The sequence below is a fragment of the Myotis daubentonii genome, chromosome 15, assembly GCF_963259705.1.
Source record: "Myotis daubentonii chromosome 15, mMyoDau2.1, whole genome shotgun sequence".
NCBI lineage: Eukaryota > Metazoa > Chordata > Mammalia > Chiroptera > Vespertilionidae > Myotis > Myotis daubentonii.
The window spans coordinates 56,752,015-56,775,656 of record NC_081854.1 but is presented as its reverse complement, the minus strand read 5'-3'; the positions used below and the strand labels follow the sequence as shown (position 1 = coordinate 56,775,656).

General features: G+C 51.1%; 1 protein-coding gene across 2 annotated transcripts; it reads left to right on the top strand.

Annotated features, from left to right (window-relative positions):
* The first annotated feature begins 225 nt into the window (after window positions 1-225).
* Window positions 226-22,690, top strand: HEATR3 (HEAT repeat containing 3). 2 transcript variants are annotated; one of them, XM_059668088.1, is made up of 15 exons: window positions 226-510; window positions 602-774; window positions 1,886-1,973; window positions 3,544-3,656; window positions 5,883-5,992; window positions 7,284-7,424; window positions 8,629-8,906; window positions 12,531-12,621; window positions 12,729-12,889; window positions 13,130-13,212; window positions 14,251-14,387; window positions 14,642-14,730; window positions 16,881-17,024; window positions 17,787-17,963; window positions 19,242-21,389. In XM_059668088.1, the coding sequence occupies exons 1-15, from the start codon at window positions 373-375 to the stop codon at window positions 19,242-19,244; spliced, it is 1,926 nt and encodes a 641-aa protein (XP_059524071.1). In that variant the 5' UTR covers window positions 226-372; the 3' UTR covers window positions 19,245-21,389. The 2 variants fall into 2 exon arrangements, with proteins under 2 accessions (XP_059524071.1, XP_059524070.1); XM_059668087.1 differs by lacking the exon at window positions 19,242-21,389 and adding an exon at window positions 22,012-22,690 and having other exon boundaries at window positions 227-510.
* The last annotated feature ends 952 nt before the right edge of the window (window positions 22,691-23,642 follow it).

The window sequence follows — 23,642 nt, the reverse complement described above, 5'->3', positions numbered from 1 at the left end:
CCCATTTGATTATTATGGAAGTTAAATTTGATAATTTGGCGGGGTTCAGTCGCAGTAAACCGCACCAGCTGGTGGGAGGTGCATCCCGTATTACCATTCAAATCCAGCCTCCTTCCCAGGAAATCCCACGGGACTCCGCCCCTCAGCCAGGCCCGGCCCCGCCCACCCCCTCTACGCATGCGCGCTCCTCGCGCCAGCCCCTCCTCCCTCGCGCCGCGACGCGCGCCTGCGCAGTGCTTCCCATGTGGGCCCCGGCTGTCCGCCCGCCCCGGTGAGCCGCCGCGCGAACCGCCGCCTCGGCCAGGCCCTGCCACCAGCCGGGCAGCCGCCCCCGCCTCGCCGTTGCCGCCCCCTCTCGGTCTGCACGCCGCCATGGGCAAGAGCAGGACGAAGCGCTTCAAGAGACCTCAGTTCTCCCCTACCGGCGACTGTCAGGCCGAGTTGGCAGCGGCGGAGAACGGGACCGAGCTGGAGGAGGACGACGGGCCGGCGGCGGAGCTGCTGGAAAAGGTGGGACCCGGACTCGCGGGCCCGAGGGGCGGAGCGGGGCGGGCGAGGGGCGCGGGCTGCGGCTCTCCTCTGACCCCGCTCCCTTCCGCAGCTCCAGCACCCGAGCGCCGAGGTCCGCGAGTGCGCGTGCGCCGGGCTGGCGCGGCTGGTGCAGCAGCGGCCGGTGCTCCCGGACCTGGCGCGCCGGGACGCCGTGCGCCGCCTCGGGCCGCTGCTGCTCGACCCCAGCCTGGCGGTGAGGGAGACGGCGGCCGGCGCGCTCAGGTGAGCGGGGAGGGCGGCCGGGGCGGGGCCTCGGGGCCGGGCGGCGCAGCTGTCCTGGGCAGCTGGAGGATTTGCAGAGGGAGGATTTGAACTCAGACCCCAGAGGCTCCATTTGCAGAGGGAGGATTTGAACTCAGAACCCAGAGGCTCCCGGCTGCCCAGCGTCCGCCCTCAGGGCCTAGCGCGCATTGTCCCCTCTCCAGGAACCCTCCAGAGCGTCCTGAGAGTCAGGAAAGGCTCCCAGTACAAATGTGCCAGGGCTTCTGGGTGCAGGGGACTGTGATCAGGCAGCACATGGGGCGAGACAGTCGAGATCCCCGCCGCCAGAGTGAGACGCGCTCTGGAGAAAACCCAGAGGAGGATGAGTTGGGCGTGAGACGTTACTTTAAAGGGGTTGCCCTCTAGGTGACAGCTGCCAGGAACGTGGCGGGGCGGGGGAGGAGCAGCAGAGAAGGGAGGCAGCAGAGGCCTTGGCACGGTTAAAGGATGGAAGGTTGGTGTGGCTGAGTCGGGTAGGGGTGTGGTGTTATGGGAGAGGAGGCTGGAGAGATGGACAAGGGCTTGGGGGTGCGGGACCAAAGGACCTATTCGTTCTGAGCAGGAGTGACATGATCCAAATTACCTTTTCAAAAAGGCACTCTGGCGGCTGTGCAGCCAATAGACTGTAGAGGGGGCAAGAGTAGATGTTGGTGTTTGTAGTCCTTATGGCTCTGCCTCTATTTATTGTGTTTCATTCATTGGCTTCGCAGGTCAGGGGCGCCTCAGGGATGTCCTTCTCAGGAGGTTCCAAGACAGGGTCCCTTCACGTAAGATTAGGCTGTGACTTATTCACATTAAATAGGAAAGGTCTTTCCCCCTCCCATCCCTGTAGGCACGCACCTACGCGCTTCTCAGACTGACTTGTTGCGTGACTAAGTCCTTTGTTTACATCGTGTAGGACAGCGGTCAGAACAGGTGGGAATCCAGGGATTGGTTCTGCAACATCTTATCAAAATAATAAGCAATTTCGTCTGGGAAACCTTAATGGTTAGACATGGAAATACATTGGAGGGCTTCATGGTGCTTTGTGGTGTGCTCTGAGAGTAACACGTGTCTTAAACTCCTCGTGTAGGAATCTCAGTGCCTGTGGAGGCTTTGAGGTTTGCGATGACATGGTGACGAAGGACGTCATGACGCCGCTGGTCGCCCTGCTCCGGGAGGTATGCGGCTGCTACAGAATCCTGGGGGCAGTAGTCAGATGGAGCGCTGAGTATGCAAACTCAGCGTTTTTTGTGTGTTTTTGTTTTCGTACTTGGGTGTTATGTTGTCTTCCCTCAGAACATCCTATGGGAATTTTATGTCTCTTCCTGGAAACACTGATCTCTCATCATCGTTGATAGCAGTTTCTAGTTTGTCCCCACTACCTTTATTGATATAATAGTTGGAAAAGACCTTCCCCAAACTATAGGCAGACTCCTTTAGACTTTAAACTTCATACAACAAAATAATTAGCATTCCTTCTTTATGCACCAGGTGCTCTTTTATATATTGTTAAACCCTCACAGCAGTCCACTTGGCATCTGTAAAATATCTGTTGTTTTTTTTTTTTTAACACTGTCTAAGTCTATATAACGGCTTGTCTCATAGAAGAGAGCACTGGAATAGGTTGCACTTGGTTGCTGTAGCAAGCTCATGTATTTTTTTTTTTTTTTTTTTTTTTTTGCCTGAAAGATGACATGAAGTTCCCAGATTTAATACCGTGCCAACTTTTTTTGCGTGATACGAGCTCCGGGATCAAGGCGCTCTCGCTGGCGTGCCTCTGGCCCACGGCGCTGTCCTGGGGGTGGTTTCCGCTCGGTGCTCCCTCGGGGCCATCCGGTTCTGTGAGAGGCACCAGCCTGCCCCTTTGTAAAGCAGTGGCCCCACAGGAGCCGTCTTCGATGGTCACAGCTTGGGGGAGGGGCTGCTCCTGGCGGGCGGTGACCGGGGATGCTGCCAGGCCTCCTCCAGTGCACATGTCAGCCCTACAGTAGAGACTCGGCGGGTCTAAAACGCCGGCCGTGCCGAGGCCAGAGGCCCTGCTTTAGGGGACGCTGTGGATGCTGCTCGAGGTGCAGTACACAGGGGGGTCCCCTGCACCCGCTGTGGACCCAGGATGCCTGGGTCTGAGTCCCAGCTGCACCACAGACCACACTACCCCTCAGCAGCTCTCAGAACCTCAGTTTCCTGCCGGTAGTGGAAGACTGGACAGTAGTTCCTCTACTTCATGGGCTTGTGGTGCGGGCTGAGTGACTCCGTGTATGTGAGATGCGTAGACTGGTGCCTTGCATTTAGAAGGCGCTGCGTGGATGTCAGACCTTACTGTGTGTTGGTTTTCTTTGCCTTGTTTACTGTCTTTATCACGTTAAATACTTCGTACTGATTTTACATTTTTATTTTTTTTGTCTTGTTTGTTTTGTTAATCCTCACCTGAGGAAATTTTTTCCATTAATTTCCAGAGAGTGGAGGAGTGGAAGGGAGGCGGGGAGAGAGAGAAACATCAATGTGAGAAAGACACATCAGTTGGATGCTTCCAGCATGCACCCCGATGGGGGCAGGGATCCTGCAGCCCAAGTTCGTGCCCTTGACTGGGAATTGAACCCGAGACTCCTTGGTCCTCTTGCCAAAGGGGAGCAGGCTTGTGAACCACTGTGATTTCTGATGTTTAGATTTTGTGATTCTTTGCTGTCATTAGCCGTTTGGTTTCATTGTTCTTTTGAACCAGGTGCTACTTTTGATGTTTGGTTACAGTGTAGTGCCGGACTGGATTCCAACGAGGTGCCTGCGCGGGAAGAGAAGGAGCAGCACAGACATTCTGTTGAGAACATAGCCAATGAGGCCGTGAACGTGCTGTGGAACATCTGGTGAGGCGCTCAGCCCCGGGGGTGCTCTGCTCTCCGCTGTGCGCCTGTAACCCCGACGCTGACCCTGGGTGAGCGGTCAGGTCAGGTGCTGAGTCCTCCCTCCCGGCTTGGTCCCTCATCACTGCATCTTCTCCTGCTTCTCCGCGCTTCTCCCAGTCCTTACTGCTGACCAAAACACGGGAGCCTTGGCCACTGGCACGCACCGCACACCCTTCCCCCACCACCGGGAACCTGCAGTGGCAGCTGTCTTAAAGCCGCAGGCCCCGCGCAGTCGCTGCTGTGGTCTGGCATCTGGACCGAGACAGGGACCACACAGCTCGGTGGTGCCTGACGCCCCCACCCTGCGTTGCCATGCAACAGGGAAGCAGGTGCCTGGGAGGAGCTCCCAGCCCCGCTCCATTCCAGGACTGCCGCAGCCGTGGCCTGGGTGCACCTGCTCTTAGGAGTGGAAATGGCTAGAAACACAACCTGGATCTCCTTTTTCCTCCCCCACTTTATGTTCTCCATTTTAGCAAGATGCTGCCAGAGCTCCTTCTGTTTAGTCAGCAGCAGTTATAACTTCTGGCCAAAAGCACGGGTACTTCTTAGAAGACAAGACTCAGATCTGAAAGCTGCCGACACAGCAGCCCCAATTTGCCTCTGGTTCATGGGAAACTAGTGCACGCGCTCCCCCAGCAGCACGGGGGAGCCGACGTGAGGAGACGGCGTCGGAGTGGGCGGCGGCGCACCACATGACTTTATTTATGTATTAAATGTTTTTATTGATTTCAGAGATGAAGGGAGAGGGAGAGAGAAACATCAATGATGAGAGAGGATCACTGATCGGCTGCCTCCTGCACGCCCCACACTGGGGCTCGAGCCTGCAACCCAGGCCTGTGCCCCGACTGACTGGGAATCGAACCCTGACCTCCTGACTCATAGGGTCAACCATTGAGCCACAACACCGGGCCACGTAACTTCAACCTATAGAAACTGTTGAACTTGGAGATTCTCTAGAATGTTCTCCAGGAAGAGCCTGAAAGTGTAATCTCCTCAGTGAGCTCTCTCCTGATGCCTGTGAGCCTCTCTGTGTCATGCCACTGACATGTTTGCTTGTAGTTTATATTGTAAATATACTTACATACATGTGTACTTTTACTGTCTCAGTGCATGTGTGTTTACCCTCCTGGCTGTACTGACTTGACTGGGCTTCTTGAGGGCAGGCTCATGGAGTGCAGTAACTAGAGAGAGAGAGGAAGACAGGAACAGTTTATGTTTCAGTTCGTAGGACTGGATTTAGTGCTGTAGTCAGCTTAGCTATTAGTATGTGATATGGGTACGTGGTATGTATGGGGCAATATTTTCTCTGGAAACATGGCTGTCATTATTACAGTTAGCTCTGTTTACCCTGTATTTAGTACATATGATAATAGCAGTGATAACATTAATTCTGATTTTTTTATTAACAGATAGTACGGTTTTTAAAAATATTATAGCAGGATCTCCATTACAGACTGTAAATTCTGCTTGTTGAAATTATCAGAGTCTAGAAAGAATGGCTAAAATTTAATTCTACTTTCTGAAAATTGCGTGCCTTCGGGGAGAAGCACAGAGGCCTTTCACTTACTGTCACCGCGGCGAGGTGGGAAGCGCAGTGGGCCGACCCTAGGAGCCACCACGCACAGAAGGTGTGGCCCTTGGGCAGGTCACGCACCTTTGGGGCCTGTGTCTCCTCTGGAAGGAAGTGGTTTCTCTGACCGCCTGTGAGCAGACGGGGTCAGGCAGAGAGACGGGCGGAAGAGCCCGCTGGGAAGAGAAATAGACGCAGACACCGCTGCGTTCCTGTCCAGAGAGGACCGAGGGCCGTGGTTTCTTCACAAAACGGCGGGTGTTTGACTCCAACTCTGGCTCTGTTATAAAACCTGACTGACTTTTTCATGAATTTCTGTGGTTGATTTCTTTTTTAAAAAAAATTTATTGTATTGATTTTTTTACAGAGAGGAAGGGGGAGAGAGAGGTAGTCAGAAACATCGATGAGAGAGAAACATCGATCAGCTGCCTCCTGCACATCTCCTACTGGGGATGTGCCCACAACCAAGGTACATGCCCTTGACCGGAATCGAACCTGAGACCCTTCAGTCCGCGGGCCGACGCTCTATCCACTGAGCCAAACCGGTTTTGGCTGTGGTTGATTTCTTAATGTGAAAATGTGAATAGTAAAGCTTTTTTTCCCCCCCTTCAATTTAGTGAATGCAGTAACAGAGCAGTGTCTATATTCAACAAAGAAGGGTGCTTGGAGATGGTATTAAAGTACTTAAGTCGGTTTCCCACCAACGTCGACCTGGCTATTTCAGCAGGTAAGTGAAGAAACAGTGATGATTACTTACGTGTGGCCTTGTTTGAAAATGTTTATTCAGATGTAGCATGTTTTCTCGTATGCAAATGCATAGCTGAGCTCTGTTCTGAATCTTTTAAAATCTGTGGTCAGTACTTACACAGTCTTTACTCGGAAAGGGAGGGAAGCAGTTAATTGAGCCTGTGAGGCTTCTGCTGTTACCATTCATAGAAGCCTCTCACTTCCTGAGCTCCTGTCTGCCATTCACGGAGAAACAGTGACCCACAGCTACCAGGCCTTGCAGCCAAAGGTCATTGGATTCTGGACCTATTTAAATGCCTCGCACCACTGTCTCCTACTTCTTTTTTAAACATGTTTTTATTGATTTTTAGAGAGAGGAGGGGAGAGGGATAGGATAGAAAGATAGAAACATCAATGAGAGAGAAGCATCATCGATCAGCTGCCTCCGGCACACCCCCTACTGGGGATTGAGCCCACAACCCAGGCATGTGCCCTGACCGAGATCGAACCTGTGACCTCTTGGTTCATGGGTCGGCGCTCAATCACTGAGCCACACCAGCCGGGCTGCTATCTCCTACCTTTGGCATAAAACTGGTAAATCTGGGCTTTTTTTTTTGAGAGAGGAAAACAAATGATTGAAATTTCTCGCAGGCCTGCTTCCCTTCCTTGGGATGGCAAAGCTGCCCGCCTCCCTCCTCCTGTCCACGGGGTTAGAGAGCCATTGGCGAAGTAGGAGCCGAAACCGGAGAACTTGGAGTAGAGCGGAGAAATAATTGATGAAAAGCATCCCTTTTCTGCCCATAATCCTGGCAGGCATCCTTTATTTAACCATGCATTCTCCTGGCAAGGACGAAGCACATTCTCCTTAATGCTGTTTCTCTTGGCTCTAATGGGTACTTTTAAGAGCACAGAAAAGAAAAAGAAAAAAAGCCGGGGGGGGGGGGGGGGGGGCGGCGCAAATACTACTGGGAAAATTTAAAAATCTTTTTCTTAAAATGGACTCTTTGGCAAGGGGGAGACTGAGTAAATGTGGAGTTTCATAAACAGTGGAACAAGGAAATTGGCAGGTGACTTTTAATCTCAGAGGCTGGGTTTTATTACAGTAAGAGTTTCAGGAAAGTTAGTTCATTGCTTTTAAAAGAAAAACCTCACTTCTATTTTTGTGTCTTTAGTCTTGTCATAGATGTATTTGTCTTGTTTGAATGCAGGGGAGGAGTTAAATGGAGCTATTTTGGTGTGAGCTACCCTCGCAGAATTCATTGTTTCTGAGCACTTCATTCTTGTCTTCCTAGCCTATTGTTTGCAGACGGTAACGGAAGATAACCCAGAGCTACTGAAATCGCTCAGTGCCTCCGCGCTGCCCGTGCTGGAATCCGCCATGCGGGCTCCTGTCGGTTCCATGGCGTATACCCTGTTGAAGACACTGGTGGCAGGTAACGTTTAGCCGGCTGTGACAGGTGCTTTTCAGTAACTTGTAGAGACGGGAGGCTGAAACTCCTTGATTTCACCAATCCGGGCCTTCTGTGCTTACTATGTCTGTTCTGAAATTTTTAATGTTGAAGTGGAGACCCTGAATTCAAGCGGTGTGCATAGTTGGGAAGCCTCCTAGAGTCGACTTGTTTTCCATGTAACGGAATACTGTTGTCTGATGGAGAAATGCTGCTCTCAGGGTCCCTTACTAACTAGGAGGATCAGAAATGGGCTGTGGGCATCTAAGACGTGACACTCACTATATATATATATATATATATATATATATATATATATATATATATATGTATATAATAATATATATATTATTTTTTTTTTTATTGATTTCAGTGAGGAAGGGAGTGGGAGAGAGAGAAATATCAGTGATGAGAGAGAATCATTGATTGGCTGCCTCTTGCATGGCCCCCACTGGGGATCAAGCCTGCAACCGGGCATGTGCCCCTGAGCAGGTATCAAACTATGACCTCCTGGTTCATAGGTCCATGCTCAACCACTGAGCCACACTGGCCAGGCTGTATGTACCACATTTGGTTTTTCCATTCATCTGTGGATGGACACCTGGTGGCTTCCAACCTCTGGCTGTTGAATAATGCTGCAGTGAGTATGGGGATGCAAATGCCTGCTTGAGTCCCTGCTTTCAGTTCTTTTGGTTATGTACCCAGGAAGTATTTTTAACAGTCACTCTTTAAACCATTGGCCTAACTACTTAATGGTAGCTCCCGTTCTGTTTTGATAAGAACGTGCTGCGTGATTGGTCTGTTCGCGAGACCTTGGAATTTTTAATACATTCCATTCCACTCTTGGAATATAAGAAGCTGCCTCGGAGAGCAGCTCAGGTGAAGATGAAAGAAAGCGAAGCAACTGGATTTATCATTTTCAAAGAAACTCGATCGGTGCTCCTGGTCAGTTGCGAGGCGGTGTATCAGAGGAGGGCCTGTGAGCCAAGGAGGGGAGCGGTGGCGAGGGGCCGTAGTAACAGGAGCTGCCTCTGTGCACAGCTCTCTGACATGTACTAGAAATCGAACAAAGGCACTGGGATCAAGATTTTTTGAAATTACAGCTGAGCTTAGAGAACCAGTCTTGTGGAAACCGTATTTATCAGATTTCGAAGGCGAGTCCTTTGTCCTTGCGCTCATTTTCTCCCAGGCACAGTGTGGAATCTAAAGGACATTATTCCGTCCAAGAGTCAAGCAGAAATCATAAGCGCCATCCTCAAGATCTTATCCGAAGTTTTGGAAATGGACGCGGGCGCGGTGGTCATTCAGATGAAGGAGGCCGAGACGCAGAGGCTGAGAACCGCCGCGGAGACCGAGGAGGTGCTGGAGAGTGCGAACGGCGCGGGCTTGACCGAAGACGACGAGATGGAGGAAACTCCTCCCAAGAGAAGGGTCAGGAGGAAAACTTTCATTTCGGATTTACTTCCGGTGAGTCAGGTCTGTGCGTCCAAACGGGGTCACACGGAGGTTTTCTTTCAACAGCTACCCTGCGTTTTGTCGGACAGTGTGAGAGCAGTTAACTAGAAAGTGGATTTCAGTGAAAATCAGTGCTGTCTTCCTCCTCCGACAGGGGAAAAGCCTGTTTAGAATGAAACGTTTACATACAGAAGATTTCAAAGACGGGACAGAGCGAACTGCTACAACACGTTAGAAACACATGGTCATCTTCCCGGCTGCTGTCTGCTCAGTGCCTTTACACGCCGTCTCCCGACTTACCCAGCAGAGGAATCGTCACTCTGCTTGGATTGTCCAACCCAGGGCATCTGTGTCTCTTATTCTTTTAATATATTTTTATTGATTTCAGTGAGGAAGGAAGAAAGAGAGTGGGGGGGAACATCAGTGATGAGAGAGACTCATAGATTGGCTGCCTGCTGCACACCTCCCACTGGGGACCGAGCCCGCAATCTGGACATGTGCCCTGACCGGGAATCCAATCCTGACCCCTTGGTTCACAGGTCGATGCTCAGCCCCTGAGCTCCGCTGGCCAGGCCTCGTCTCTGTTGTGTTAGTGCTGAGCCTCACCAAGCAGCCAGCCAGACGGCCCTGTGCCCACTGCTGCTGCACGGAAGAGGCTGGCTGATGGGGAAGACGAGCGATGGCTGGTGGCTTTGCTGATTGGGTGATGGTGCTCGCTCGTGCCAGTGGGTGTGACATTGGCGTGAGGGTGCGGGGAACTTTTCAGCCGCGCTGGTCAGCAGAGAGAATGCTCCCAAGGAGGAGAGCAGGTGGTCAGGAGGACGGAGGGGCGGAGCCTGCTCATTCAGGTGCACATCTGCCCTGCCAGGTGCCAGGCTCGGGCCAGGTGCTGACAAAGGGAAGATGACTAAGACGCACTTCCTGTCTTTAGGGACCGCCTCCATCGTGGGAGGAGAGGCGCGGTAGTGACACTGTCATGCCTGTGTTGGGACCGCAAGGGCTGGGCGCAGGCCTCCCCGGGAGCAGTTTGTGTAGAGGAGGCAGAGGACGGAAGAGGCTGTCAGCACTCTGGACAGGCACCTGGGCCGCCTTAGAGGCTGGTGAGAGCAGGTGGCGCTGTGAGGCCCTGGAGGCCGGAGGCGCAGGAGGCTGCTGGCGCCATCCTGGGGGGAGGAGGCCTGAGCTGGGAGAAGGCACGAACGTCCCCACACTGTACCGCTTCAGACCAGCCTGTCCTCCTTCATGTCAAACGACCTGAAACTGAGGCTGGTCTATGGGAATGCCTTAGAGTTTTGTGAGGCTGTGCTCAGTAAGAATTAATGTGCCTGAAAAGACATCTGTCAGCATACTACTTGTTTGTGTTCACACAGTCTCTTAAACAGGAATTGGTGGTGTTTAAAAGGAAAATGTAGTTAGAGCTACTTTTCTAGCCCCATGAATAGCTGTTAGGTGCAAAGCATTGTGTCAGGTGTGGGGGGAACACTGCCCTTGAGTTTCTTGCAAGTCATCGAGTGTTGCCCTGGCCATTTGCCTCTGTGGTTAGGGCGTCTACCCGCAGACTGCAGGGACTCAGGTTCAGTTCCAATCAAGGACATGTACCTGGGTTGCGGGTTCAGTCGGGCGCATGCAGGAGGCAACCAGTCGAGGTGTCTTGCCTCTCTCACATCAGTGTGTCTCTCTCTTCCCCCCTGTAGTCCCCCCTTCCTCTCTCTCTGAAAAGCAATGGAAAAAATATCCTCATGTGAGGATTAACAGCAACAAAAAGTATGGATACTTAACTGGTATTTAGAGATTTACTCCCCTAAGTACTCTTTAAAAATAGAACTTTGCTGCTTATAAAATGCAGTGTTTTCTTATAACAGAAGCTTGCTTTTTAAAGTCTATTGACATAACTGAGTCAACTGGGTGACTAACATGCCAGTCGGCCAGCCAGTGTTTAGGTGCCCGTCGGCTGCCAGCCATCATGCTGGTAGGTGCCCGGAATACAGACATATAGTCCGTCAGCGCCGGTCCTCCTCACTGCGGGAGTCCTTTAGAATCAGAACCTGTAATCGCAGCCTTTCACCTAAGAAGCTGCGGTCACAGACAAGGGGCCTCGCTCCCCCACGTCCACAGCTGTCGGCCATCAAACCGCAGTCTGTTCTCGTCGATGTCCCTGCCCACGCTCCCCTGCACTGCCCAGTGTTATGAAGCCGATCTCTGCTATCGTAACATTTCCGCTAGATTGGCTCCTCCTGTCACTTGGGTAGCAATGAGCAGTGGGGAACTGTTCCGAGCAGGAGAGTTGCATGGAAAGGCAAAACTTAACTCAGATGCGTCTAAGCCAGATCTGCGTGCCTTTTGAAGTGGGTAAGAGCCCGCAACAGCCTGTCTCGTTTATACATTTGGTTTGGTTGAATACCATACCCACAGCAAAGAGGAATAATTTTTACATTCATTCTTGCCAGCAATAAAAGGAATACAAATATTAAATGAGTTACATCTCTTCCGTTAGCCATTTGCCTTTATTTTTCAAGAACTTGTTTCGAAGTTACAGTTACATTGTTGCACAGGAAGCGGTTGGAGGGTAACAAGGGAGTATCTACATTCTAGAAGGAAATCGCACTATGTCACGTTCTTTAGTTATTTTGCTTGCTTGGTTTTTAAAACAATGTTTTGATTTTTAGTGAGAAGGAAGAGGGATGGAGAGATAGAAACATTGATGAGAGAGAATTCTCCATTGGCTGCCTCCTGCATGGCCCTGACTGGGAATCAAACCAGCAACCTCCTGGTTCATAGGTCAACACTCAACCACTGAGCCACACCGGCCGGGCAGGTCTCTAGTTTTTAAGCTCTGACCCATAAATCTGACAAATAAGACATCCCAAATAATCTGAACTATTCCACACTAGTGAAATGCTTAATAAATTATAATGCATCCGTCATTCAGACAGTAAAGTTTACATGATTTTTAGCTTATGCACGGGTTTGGAATGTCAGTGTAGCTATTTCACTTTCCATAGGTGATTTGTAAATTAAGGTTGTGTAAGTCTCTTCAGCCCCTCTTAAGGATGGTAATTGACAAGGTTATGTTAATTTATTCCTGGGGGAGGGGGTGCCCCTTCTCTCTTCAGTGTTAAAGGAATGCCAACTGCATCTTCAGGGCAGCCAGGAAGCAGCCTTCCGGTCCTCAGCAAGCTCTGCGGGCGTGAAGGGCTGCTGGGAGTTCTCATGGGTGCAGTCTTTCCCGAGGGGACATCCAGGCATCTGAGAGCGGGTTTGTCGTGTGTCAGTGCCTGGCGTCTGAAATGAAATGAATGCTCTGTTTCATCTTAGTGCTCAGCTACTTAATATATCCGGCTAAGTTTCAGGGTGAATTCAGTTCATGGGGCTGAGTATTTCTCCATCTCTCAAGCTAGCGGATTGAGCGTCGACCTATGAACCAGGAGGTCACAGTTCGATTCCCGATCAGGGCACATGCCCGGGTTGCAGGCTTGATCCCCAGTGGGGAGCGTGCAGGAGGCAGCCAGTCCATGATTCTCTCTCATCATGGATATTTCTCTCTCCCCCTCTCCCTTCCTCTGTGAAATCAATGAAAACATATTATGAAAAGAACATGCTTTCCCCGACTCTGAGAGCTGGTGTTGGTTTTCCTAGCCCACTAACGAGGAGCTGAGAGAGGCCACGGCGCTGCTGACGGCGCAGCAGACCGCGCTGGAGATCATCGTCAACGTGTGCTGCAGCGAAGGTTCGTCCCCGGCCCTGCTCCCGGGTGGCCCCTGCTCCCCTGGGCTCCACAGCTCCCATGAGGCGTGCTCACCGACCCCGGCCCCGCGTGCTCTGGACTCTCCACAGATCCCTCGGACGACGAGTGGGAGGAAGAGCTTTCCAGCAGTGACGAGAGCGAGGCGTTCATGGAGAGTTCCCTGGGCGAGGGCGGGGGGCAGCTGCTGTCTCCCCTCTGCCTCTCGCATGAGACGCACGCCGCCCTCACCAACTTCCACATCCCCAGGAAGGTACTGGCTCCCGGTCCGGGCTCGCCGTGCGGCGCGGGGAAGGCCTGGGAGGCTGCCCGCGCTGTGTGCAGGGGAGTGAGCTCACCCTGGGTCACCGGGACGAGGCCGAATGCAGGCCTGGACGTGGGCTGAGGAGCCTCAGCCGCCCGCCGTCTCACGTAGCTGCCGCGCCGGCTCTGAAAGGGGCCTGTGTAAGGAGTCCACTGTTCAACTTCTGCTTTCCCGCCTTTTCAAGTCCAGGTGTTTGAGAAAACTGCCTTTCCCAGCAGCGCTGCCGTGGACGTGTGTTCCAGGAACCCCACGTGGAAACCTTTGGTTAGAAAGTAAGACCTTGTCTGTTTTCAAAACCGTTTGTCGTCGCTGTGCTATGAAAGGGGGACCACTCAGCCGGAGCTGCCGCCCCCCCCCCCCCCCCCCCCCCCGGTTCCCGAGTTCTGTTCCCGAGTGTGTGCCCTGGAGAGGGGTGTGCTTAGGGCACTGAGACCCGAGCGTGTGCACAGTGGGGGCATCCATCGGCGGCAGGATGGGGCCATGCGTTTGGCATCGTCAGGCAGTAGGATGCAGGCAGCAGTAAGCAGAATCCGAGCTAGGACTTGTCCCCACGGGATGAAACAGCATCGAGCCAGAAAGGGAGGCACAAAGGAATATACGCACTGCTTCGGGTGCTTTTTAAAATATATTTTTATTGACTTCAGAGAGGAAGGGAGAGGGAGAGAGAGATGGAAACATCAATGGTGAGAGAGAATCATGGATCAGCTGCCTCCTGCACCCCCCTACAGGGGATTGAGCTGCAATCTGGGCCTGTGCCCTGACCAAAAATCAAACCGTGACCTCCTGGTTCATAGGTCAATTCTCAACCACTGAGCTGGGCTGATTCCGTTTTTACAAAGTTCAAAAGCAGGTGGCGCCAGGCTGTGTTAGGGATGCGTACATGAGTGGTGAACCTGTGAAGAAAGCAAGGAACTGTTTCCCATCCATGTCGGGCGTGGTGACCTTCAGGGGTTGGAGCGGTCGGGTGTGGCAGGGAAGGCGCAGGGGGGCTGTGGGGTGCCAGTGGCGTGCATTTCTCACCTGGGTGCACGGTCGTTGGCTTGAAACACTGTTAAACTGGACGCGCATTGCAGGGCTTTCCCGGAGGGAGGTCACACTTCCCAGCTACAGGTGATTTGAAAGCTGCTGCCGTGGCCAGAGTTTTCTAAAGCCAGTGCCTGAGGCCCCGGAAGTGGCTGCGCCTCGGGGCCTGGAGGCTGGGGCGGTGTGATGGAGTCTGTGCTGACTGCCAGAGCGCAGGGTGGCAGGGGGCCTGGGTTCCGTGGGGAACCCCGTAGAGAAGCAGGCGACATTCTCCGCTCCCGCCGCAGGATGAACACCGTGCAGTGGCGAGCCCTCGTGTGTCTCCAGAGTCTCGTGTCCCTGCTGGAGGTGGAGCACCTGGGCGGGGCGCCGGCCCTGCAGGCCCTGGCGCAGCACCTGTCCACCCTGCTCTTTTCTCAGCCAGGTCAGTCGCCGGGCTGCTGTGGGCCCCGCTCGGGCGGAGCGGGACTTCGGAGGGGCAGGACCCGGGGGACAGGCCCTGTCACGGTCCTTTCAGTCGCTGCGGTCTTGCAGGGCTTTCCCAGGAGCTCGCTTCCATCGCACAGCGTGTCTGCGACGATGGCAGGTGTGCCACTTCCCACGCTCCATCTGGGTCTGTCCCCTTTGCACAGAGCCGCTTGCCTCAGAGAAAGGCACTCACGCCTCCCCCTGTTTCAGACTTTGCCAAGCACGTGGACTTCCTGGAAGCCATCAGCAGCGCCTTGAGGGCCCTTCTGCAGACAATGGCCGCCAAGAACATTTCTCAGGTGAGATGTACCCGCTGTTCTGTGCAGCCCGCCAGGAGCCTGGTTATGGGGGCAAAGTGATGCCCTCACTGCTGGTGAAGGGCGTTTCCGTCACGTGGCCCTTGTACAGTACAAGGAGAGCAGAGGCGCCTAACTGAGACTGAAGCCTTTCCACTCCCACCGCGGCCCCTCTCCCCACCGCAGCCGCAGGCTTTCTCATTGGTGCAGCTTCTTGACGGCAGTGAGTAAAGATTTTCTCTGCTCCTCATTTGTCTCCTTAACAGCATTTTATTACAGACGTTTCCAAGCACGCCCTCCTGACCCCACACAGCCAACCACCTCACCTCCATGCGAGGCGCCTTTTCCCTGAAACATTTAACTTTTTATTCAGGAAATTGTCAAACTTGCCCAAAAGCAGAGATGGTAGTGTGTGGTCATAAGATAATAGTGTAAGGAACCCCCACGCATCGTCACCATCACCGGGTCTTAGCCGGTTATTTCACCCATAAATGAACTTTTTAAAATTGTAACCACAATACTGTTACCCCAGGCTCACAAATGAACTTGGTTATCAGTGATGGGTGGTGAGAGCACGCTCCCTGTCTGGTCGGTCCTCTGCCACCCCCGGCTGCTCCTCGGGCCTTGAGGGCTCTGCTGGGCTCCGTTCCTCTTCACTTAGTCCCGTCACCACCCCTGGTGACCTCACTGTCCCAGGGCCCCGGCTTCCCAGGGCCTGGACCTCCTCCCCAGCGGCCGGGTCTTCCTCCTGGACTCCATGGCCGGGCCCCCAGGGCATCCTACACATGCCACACTGCCCCTGGCCCCAGAGTTGACTGGGAATGTTAAATGTAGTGCGTGCTGCTGGCTTCTCATACGTACTCTTCAGACATTTCTTTGTACATTGGAAACTTTTTTCCAAGAACGTAACTTTTTGATTCTGTGACATGGGAAAGGGAAGAATGCCCGGCCTGCCGCGTGGCTGTTGGGAGGGTCAGCGAGCCCTCCCTGCGGGGCTGGCAGGAGCCTCTGGCATTTCACTGATGTGCCATGGTGCCAGGCGGCCATTGGCGGGGCCAGCCGAATGCTTAAGAGGAGCTGCTCAAGCTCAGGCTCAGTGACTGAGGAAGTGTCCCTCTGGGTTAAGGTCGTCCGTTCTCGGGCTGGCGGCGTGTTGGGCATGGAGCTGCAGGAGCCTGGCTCCCGAGGCCTTTATTAGCAGAGGACACCGAGGGCTGGACTTGCCGAGGGACAGCTCCGGCCTGGACACAGCTGTCCTGCCGCCCGGTGGCTCTCCCACACGAGGCACTTCCACTGGGAGTCAGACGGCGATGACGCCACACACCTCCCCGCCGGCCGGCCCGCTCTGAAGGCGCCAGAGTTGGTGGAGCTTTTCCCATCCGACGGGCTTCTCGTTCAGAGATGAGTTCGGTGGTTTAGAGCAGCTCGGTCTCTTCTACAGAGTGACAGCCCACATTTAGTGAGTGCTGTGCACGCACTGTTTAACCCTCCTAGCAGCTCTGTGACGATCACTGCCCCCAGTTGCTGAGGGGAGACGGGGGTTCTGAGGGCTAAGGACCTGGGCTGGATCGCCAGGAGGAAGGAGTGGGGCTGGGATTCGAACCCAGGGCGTCACGTCCCGGTCCTGAGCCCTGGGTGCCCACACTGCTGCTTCTCCCAGGCAGCAGGACGCTGCACTCTCCCCTGTCCTCGTGTGTGCAGATTAGCTCACACTGGAAGTATCCCTGCACGGCGGAGCGCTGTGTCAGCTAATGGTTCCACAGTCCTTGGCAATCGCCATAACCCCTCTCGGAGTGCGCATAGGTTCAGCCAGCTTTTATTAAAGCTACGTGATCCTATTATGTTTTTAAATAATATGAAAAGCAGTTGGAATCTCATTAATCTGTGTGCACCTGAACGGACGCCTTTAGACGGACTAGTGGAAGCGGAAGCCCTTCCACGGTGCACGGCGTTGCGGGCTGGACAGCGCCAGTGCCACCCGCAGGCCTCCCCTGGCTCCACGACCAGCGGTTCTGGGAGTGACCAGAAAGTGTAGCATCATCTTTGCTGAGAGCTGCTGTTCTCAGGACAGGCAGCCTGTGGAGACGCCCTCGGTGTGTCTCGCGTGCCAATGGCTGAGCTTCGCCTTAAATGCTCGTCTTCTCCTCCGACAGTGCATGACCCCCGACCAGCTGATGACGCTGTGCAGAGCTGGCGTCCAGAGCGGCAGCGTCGGGGTGAGAGTGAACGTGGTGAGCATTTTGGGAATCACGGGCAGCGTCCTCGCCAAAGAAGATGGTGCACTTGAAACTCTCAAGGTAACACAGTGGCTTCCGACCTCAAATGCTCAGTGATTAGAGGTGGGGTGTGGGGTGTGGGGCTTCAAAACCTCGCTGGACATCATGAGACGAGATCGTTAAGGAGCTGCTTCCTGGAGAGTATTAGTGAAACGCACCCTGTCGTGCGGGGTGTGAAGTAGAAACGCTGCCTGAAGGGTTCCTAGACACGCACATTCAGATGGAAAACAGAGGCCCGAGCAGTGAGCAGCCTGTCCCACAGGGCTACCGTGGAGCCAGTTTGCCCTCCCACCTGTTTACCAGGTGCGCCCTCAGGCGGGGGAGGCTGCGGTGGGCAGGCTGTGGTGAGGTGGGTGTCAGAGGTCAGCACAGCGGAGCCACCTGACACTGTTGTGTTCAGTTTCTTTCATTGCCTGTGAGTGTTTGTCTTACACTTTAAAAAGCAGGGTTTTTTGTTACAGAGACTGTTTCTATGCATTTTTACACCATGGGGAAAGCCTTTTTGAGGGTGATGAGGAAAACTTAATAATTTTCTAAATCGATCTTTCATATGTCATTTGTGGACCTTATTTCATCTTATTTAGTAATAGAAGCTCTACTATGTTCCATTTATCTTGCTTATATTTTACTTGGTGTATTTATAAATATGTGTTAAGTCTTTTAAAAGCTCTCCTTTGCCCCTGGAGTTTTATGTAAAACGTTGTGCATAAACCGCTGTCACCGTGAAGCGTGCTCGGGAACAGCCCTGAGCGCCGGGTGACGGGTGCGTTCTGTCGGCCGCAGACCATCGGGTGCTTCCTGCTGGAGGTGGCCACCAAGGACCCGTCGCTGGTGGTGGTGGGAGAGGCCCTGGACGCCCTCTTCGATGTGTTCGCTGACGGCAGCGAGGCTGAGAGGGCCTCGGTGCAGATCCGTCTGTTGTCTGCCCTGAAGGAATTCCAGCCAGTCTTCAAGATGAAGGTACGAGGTGGTTGGGTCAGAAATGCTAACGCCTTAGCGTCCTGGGGAAAGGGGCTCCTGGGGGAAGGGGCGGTGCGGCCCCTCCCAGCCGCCTCCCTGCTGCCTGGAGCACTGGGGCCCAGGGCTGAGTGCTGCGGGCTGAGTCCCTGCTCAGTCACCCAGAACGTGCAGCCGCTGGGACTTGAGCCAAAAGGCGGCTGATGTTCTCCTTACTGTGAGCTCAGTGATGTCAGTCATGTCCTCATGTGGGTGCACTGTGGTCTGGGGCCCTCAGAGCTTCACATCTTCACCCTGATTGTGTGTCCTGCCGTGCATACAGTTGATTTCATTGTCATGGATACTTCCCTGAGGTGCGCTGAGAAAGACAAACTCGCAACCGGTCTCTGTAGGGGAATGGCGCCACTTCCATTCGCTGTTTTGTTTATTCTTTCATCTGAAGCATCAGAGCTAACTTTGAGTCAAAAAATAATTTTCCAAACCATTTCTGGGGGCAGGTGGAGTGACACCAAGAATTTTACAACAGCCTTGAACCACATGCGTCTAAATTTACCATTCCCTTCTTACCTAAATCTTAATTTTTAAATTATGTCATTTTTTAAAACAAAAATATTTGTGTTTTTCGTATTTAGATTTTAAATTCAATATTCCCTCTTAAATCTTGGTGGGGAGAATAGAGGTTTTGATGGAAAGTTATCCTGCTTTTTGTTGTTTTCCAATACGCATTTCTTTGATCTAAGAAGCTTTTAAAATTGAATTTCAGGCCTCATGGAGAGAACTCTGTGATAAGTTTTAGGCGGATATGATTGTATGGCTAGAAGTTTAAATTTCGTGAAAATATTTTAAGACATAAAGTAGTTTTCACCCAGCCGGTGTGGCTCAGTGGTTGAGCATTGACCCCATAAACCAGGAGGTCACCGTTTGATTCTGGCCAGGGCACGTGCCCAGGGTGCGGGCTTGATCCCCAGTAGGGGGCATGCAAGAGGCAGGTGACATGATTCTCTCTCATCATTGATATTTCTATCTCTCCCTCTCCATTCCTCTCTGAAATCAACTAAAAAACAAAAAGTTTTCTTTTCCAGAAGAAAAGAAACTATAAACCCAGGCTGTGCCCATCTTCTGCCATTGTCACATCTGTAGTGGGTGTCGGTTTAGGAACATTAACAGCGGTTTGTTTTTATATAATGTTAATATCATTGCAATAAATTTAATTAAATTAAAGGTGCATGATCTTAATTTATTTTTATGGCTCATGTACTGTTACTCCATTTACTTTGAAAGTGAAAATGTTGACTCCGGTGGCTTGACAATAAGATGGCGGCGTAGGTAAATGCCTGTACTCATCACCTCCCACGACCACATCAAAATTACAACTAAAATACCCAACAACCATCATCCAGAACCGCTGGAAAGCTGGCTGAATGGAAGTCCTACAACTAGAGGTAAAGAAGAAAGCACTGAGACTGGTAGGAGGTGTGGAGACGCGGAACAGGCTGGTCTGCACCCACATGGGCTGCTTTTTTAATCTGGAGGAGGATCATCTCTGCGGAGGCCCCCGGAGGAGCAAGGGGTACCAGCCCCACACCAGACCCCCAGCCCAGGCTCCCAGAGCTGGGAAAAGAAGTCCCTACAGGCAGGAAGAACTCCGGCTGTAAAAACCGGGGCCCGGGGCTTGGTAACACACAGGCTGCTAGAGACCCAGCTGTTCCTCTTCAGAGGTGGCGCCACGAGCTGAGCTCACAAGGTCTGCTTCCCTCTGAGCTCCAGCACAGGGTGAGGCTCTGCGGACACAGACACATACAGGGAGGAACTGGAGTGTCTGGCATCAGGGCAGGAACTCGGGGAGGCGGCTTTCTCCCAGTCGGAGGTGCTCACAGGGATCATTGTTCCTATGCTGGGATCTCCCTGGTCACAGTGCTGATTGGCAGCCATTTCTGTTTGTTCCGTCCTGGTGATTCCCTAAAACCTTGTCCCACCTAATTTACAACCCCACCCAAGCTACAGCTGGGTCAGGAAGCCCCAAACCTATCAATAAAAGGCCCAAGACCAGGCACCAGTACCAGCCTGCCTTGCTTCACAGCTGGGCCTCATCTGGGCACTTCCAAACCCAATACAAAGAGGAGGAATCTGCAGATCTCTCGTAGCTTCTGCTGGGTGGCCCCAGGCAGTGGCTGACTGCACCTCTCTGGAGACCCAAGAGCCAGTGTACCCAGTGGTCAGAGTGAGACCAAACCAGGTTACAACTCTTCACATCCATAAGTGACACACTCAAGGGGCAGACTCAGCACCAAAGCCCCACTGAAGCAAGTCCTGCTCCAGAGAGGTGTCTCCTGCACAGCAGCTCTCCCGCTGTAGTTGCAGCTGGTCTTCACAGCCAATTGTTCTGGAGGTCAATTCCTCCCAGTGACACCAACAGCCATCAAGTCTCAATTACAACAAAACAGTGCTCACAGCCCACAAAGGGGTGCACCTAGAGCTCCCAGCTCTGATGACAGGGGGCTGAGCCACTGGGCCCTATAGAATATCTAATAAACAAGGCTACTCTACCAACTCAAGGAGACATAGCAGCTCTACCCAATACATAGAAATAAACACAGGAAACAGCCAAAATGTGGAGACAAAGAAACATGTCACAAATGCAAGAAAGCAAGCTACTGGATATAGAGTTCAAAACCATGGTTATAAAATTACTCAAGAATCTTCTAGGAACCTCCAAAAAAATGGAAAAGGACTAGTCAGAAATTAAGCCTGCACTGATTGAAATAAAGAATAATGTACAGGGATTCAAAAATAAGTAGAGGATTCTGAAAATCAAATCAGTGATTTGAAATATGAGGAAGCAAAAACACCCAACCAGAAGAGCAAAAAGAAAAAAAGAATCCAAAAATATGAAGCTAGTGTAAGGAACCTCTGGGACAATTTCAAGTGTACCGACATTCGCGTTATGGGGTTGCCAGAAAAAGAGAGCAAGATACTGAAAACCTATTTGTAGAAATAATGAGAAAACTTCCCCTACCTGGTGAAAGAAATAGACTTACAAGTCCAAGAAGCAGAGAGAGTCCCAAACAAGAGGAACCCAAAGAGGCCCACACCAAGACACATCATTATTAAAATGCCAAGAGCAGAAGACAAAGAGAATCTTAAAAGCAGCAAGAGAAAAGTAGTTAGTTACGTAAAAAGGAATGCCCATATGACTATCAGCTGATTTCTCAACAGAAACTATGCAGGCCAGAAGGGAGTGGCAAGAAATATTCAAAGTGATGAATAGCAAGTACCTACAACCAAGATTACCCAGCAAAGCTGTCATTTAGAATTGAAGTTCAGATAAAGAGCTTCACAGACAAGAAAAAAGTTAAAGTCCATCACCACCAAACCAGTATTATATGAAATGTTGAAGGGTATTTAAGAAGAGGAAGAAGATAAAACAGACATCACTGGAGCAGAGGGCGAGAGTGGGCTAGAGGGCGTTGACGGGGGTGGGGGGTGGGGAACGGGGACATATGTGATATTTTCAACAATAAAGATGAAAAAAACAACAAATTGTATAAATCCAAAAAATAAAATAAAAAAAAGAAGAGGAAGAAAAAGGGGAAAAAAAGAACAAAATGCCAACAAATACGTACCTATCAATTGAATCTAAAAATCAAAATAAACAAATAAGAAATCTAATGATCAGAATAAACTGATGAATAAAATAGAATCAGAGGCATGAAAATGGAAGACTGACGATTCTCAGACGGAAGGGGGTGGGGGGCGGCAAGGTATACGAAGATCTTATATGCATACATGCATGACCTATGGACACAGACAATAGGATTGAAGGTCTGGGGCGGGGTGAGAACTGGGTGGATGGGGGAGGCCTTGCGGGGGGGAAAAGGAGAGAGACGCCTGTAATAATCTCAACAATAAAAGTTTTCTTAAAAAGTGAAAATGTTTCACCAATTCCGGCAGCTGGCTCGTTCTGAAAATAAATACACCCAAAACGAAATGCTTTCTTGATGTAAAGGAATTAGTAATTGACACCAATTTGTATGTGGTTTTCTTTTGGCAGATCCGAAAAGAAGGGAAAGGCAAATACAGTCCAGATCAGCTGTGCGTTCTCAACAACGTGAAGACGAACTTGAGGAGGTTCGTCGCTTATCAAGAGACTGTTGAGAAAAGACTGACTGCTTGACCTGTTGAAAGAGAGCAGTTCTCGTCCCAAAGTGTTCAACTCTACAGGTTCCCTGGTGCGTGTGCATTTCCGTTATTCAGTGTCTGTATTCTGTGTGTTGATGTGAAGTTCTCAGAACTTCGAAGCCTGTCAGAAACCCTTCCTTCCTTGAGCTCTGGGGTTGGGGTGGCGTTTCCCATGCTCTCTCCGCCTCAGTCACCGGACACGGGACAGGGAAGGCTGGGAGCTGGGAGGGGCCTCGTGGTGCTCTGTGAGCAGCGCAGAAACTTGATTTGAGTCAGTATCCTTTTATACGAGCTGAATTTTTAACACATTTGAAGACAAGCTTTATGAAAGACTTTTGGTATGAAGTATATCAATTATGTTTACCTTTTGTGAAGTGAATGAATTGAATTTGTATTCCACTATTTAGTAGAATGTACGAAAGAGCTAATGAGGTCCTTATCACCCTCTATATAAACAGATCAGATCAATTATTGCTTTGTAACCTTGTTTAATTTGATATGTCATCAGAATTGGAGGAAAATATTTTTAATAAATAACTTTTTAATCAAAAGCTTTGTGTCTTACAAAATCTTTTCTAAAAATACCAGATAGTCCTGTTTCTGGGCATTTGCTTGCTAATGGGCATTGCTGTGAATATGTGTGGGGTATTAAAAACCAGACTTAAGCAGGGACCTCCAGCATGACTCTCAGTGTCCTTGAGACATCGCTAACTACAAAACATTGTTGAGAGAGAGTAAACCTGAATGAAGGGAGAAGTATACCATGTTCATGGATGGGAAGATGGTATTTCTTCCCAACTCCATCTATATATTCGAGGCAATCCCGATCAAAATCCTAGCAGGGTTTTCTGTAGAAATTGACAAGCTGGCTCTAAAATTATGTGGAGGGGAAAGGACTTGAAATATCCAAAACAACTTTTAAAAGGAAGAAGAACCATGACCTCCTGATTCATAGGTCAACACTCAGCCACTGAGCCACGCTGGCTGGGCTCGAAGGGGTTCCCCTTTCCGCTCTCACCCCAAGGCCTGCTTACTGCTTCCCTTGGTAACACCCACTGAGAATTTCAAGGTCTAACATGTTCTTTTACTCTTGTCCCTTCTTTTGAGCTAACAGTATACCTTCATTTTACTATTTAACCAAAAGGAAACTCGTGTCTTGTAGAAGATTCTCAAATTTTGCCCTATTAGAGAAATTTATATCTTTAACTGAAACTGTTTGGGTCCGCTTAATTGAACAATTCCTCATTTTAATAAGCGGAATTAACTCGAGCTGTTTTTTTCTATGCCAAGTGAGAAATTACAAGCAAGTGGTTTCCAGTATTTGCTTCAATGTATTTTTAGCCTCTGGTTTCATGTGGGAATCCTATTTATGAGAACACAGTTGCCCTAAAATTTTAATGTTTTCAGCAATGTATGCCTGGCCGTGAAAAGGACAAATTCTTTTTGAGTAAAGGAACTGCTGATTGCAATCACATTTAGTCTGAGTGATACCAGGAAAACACC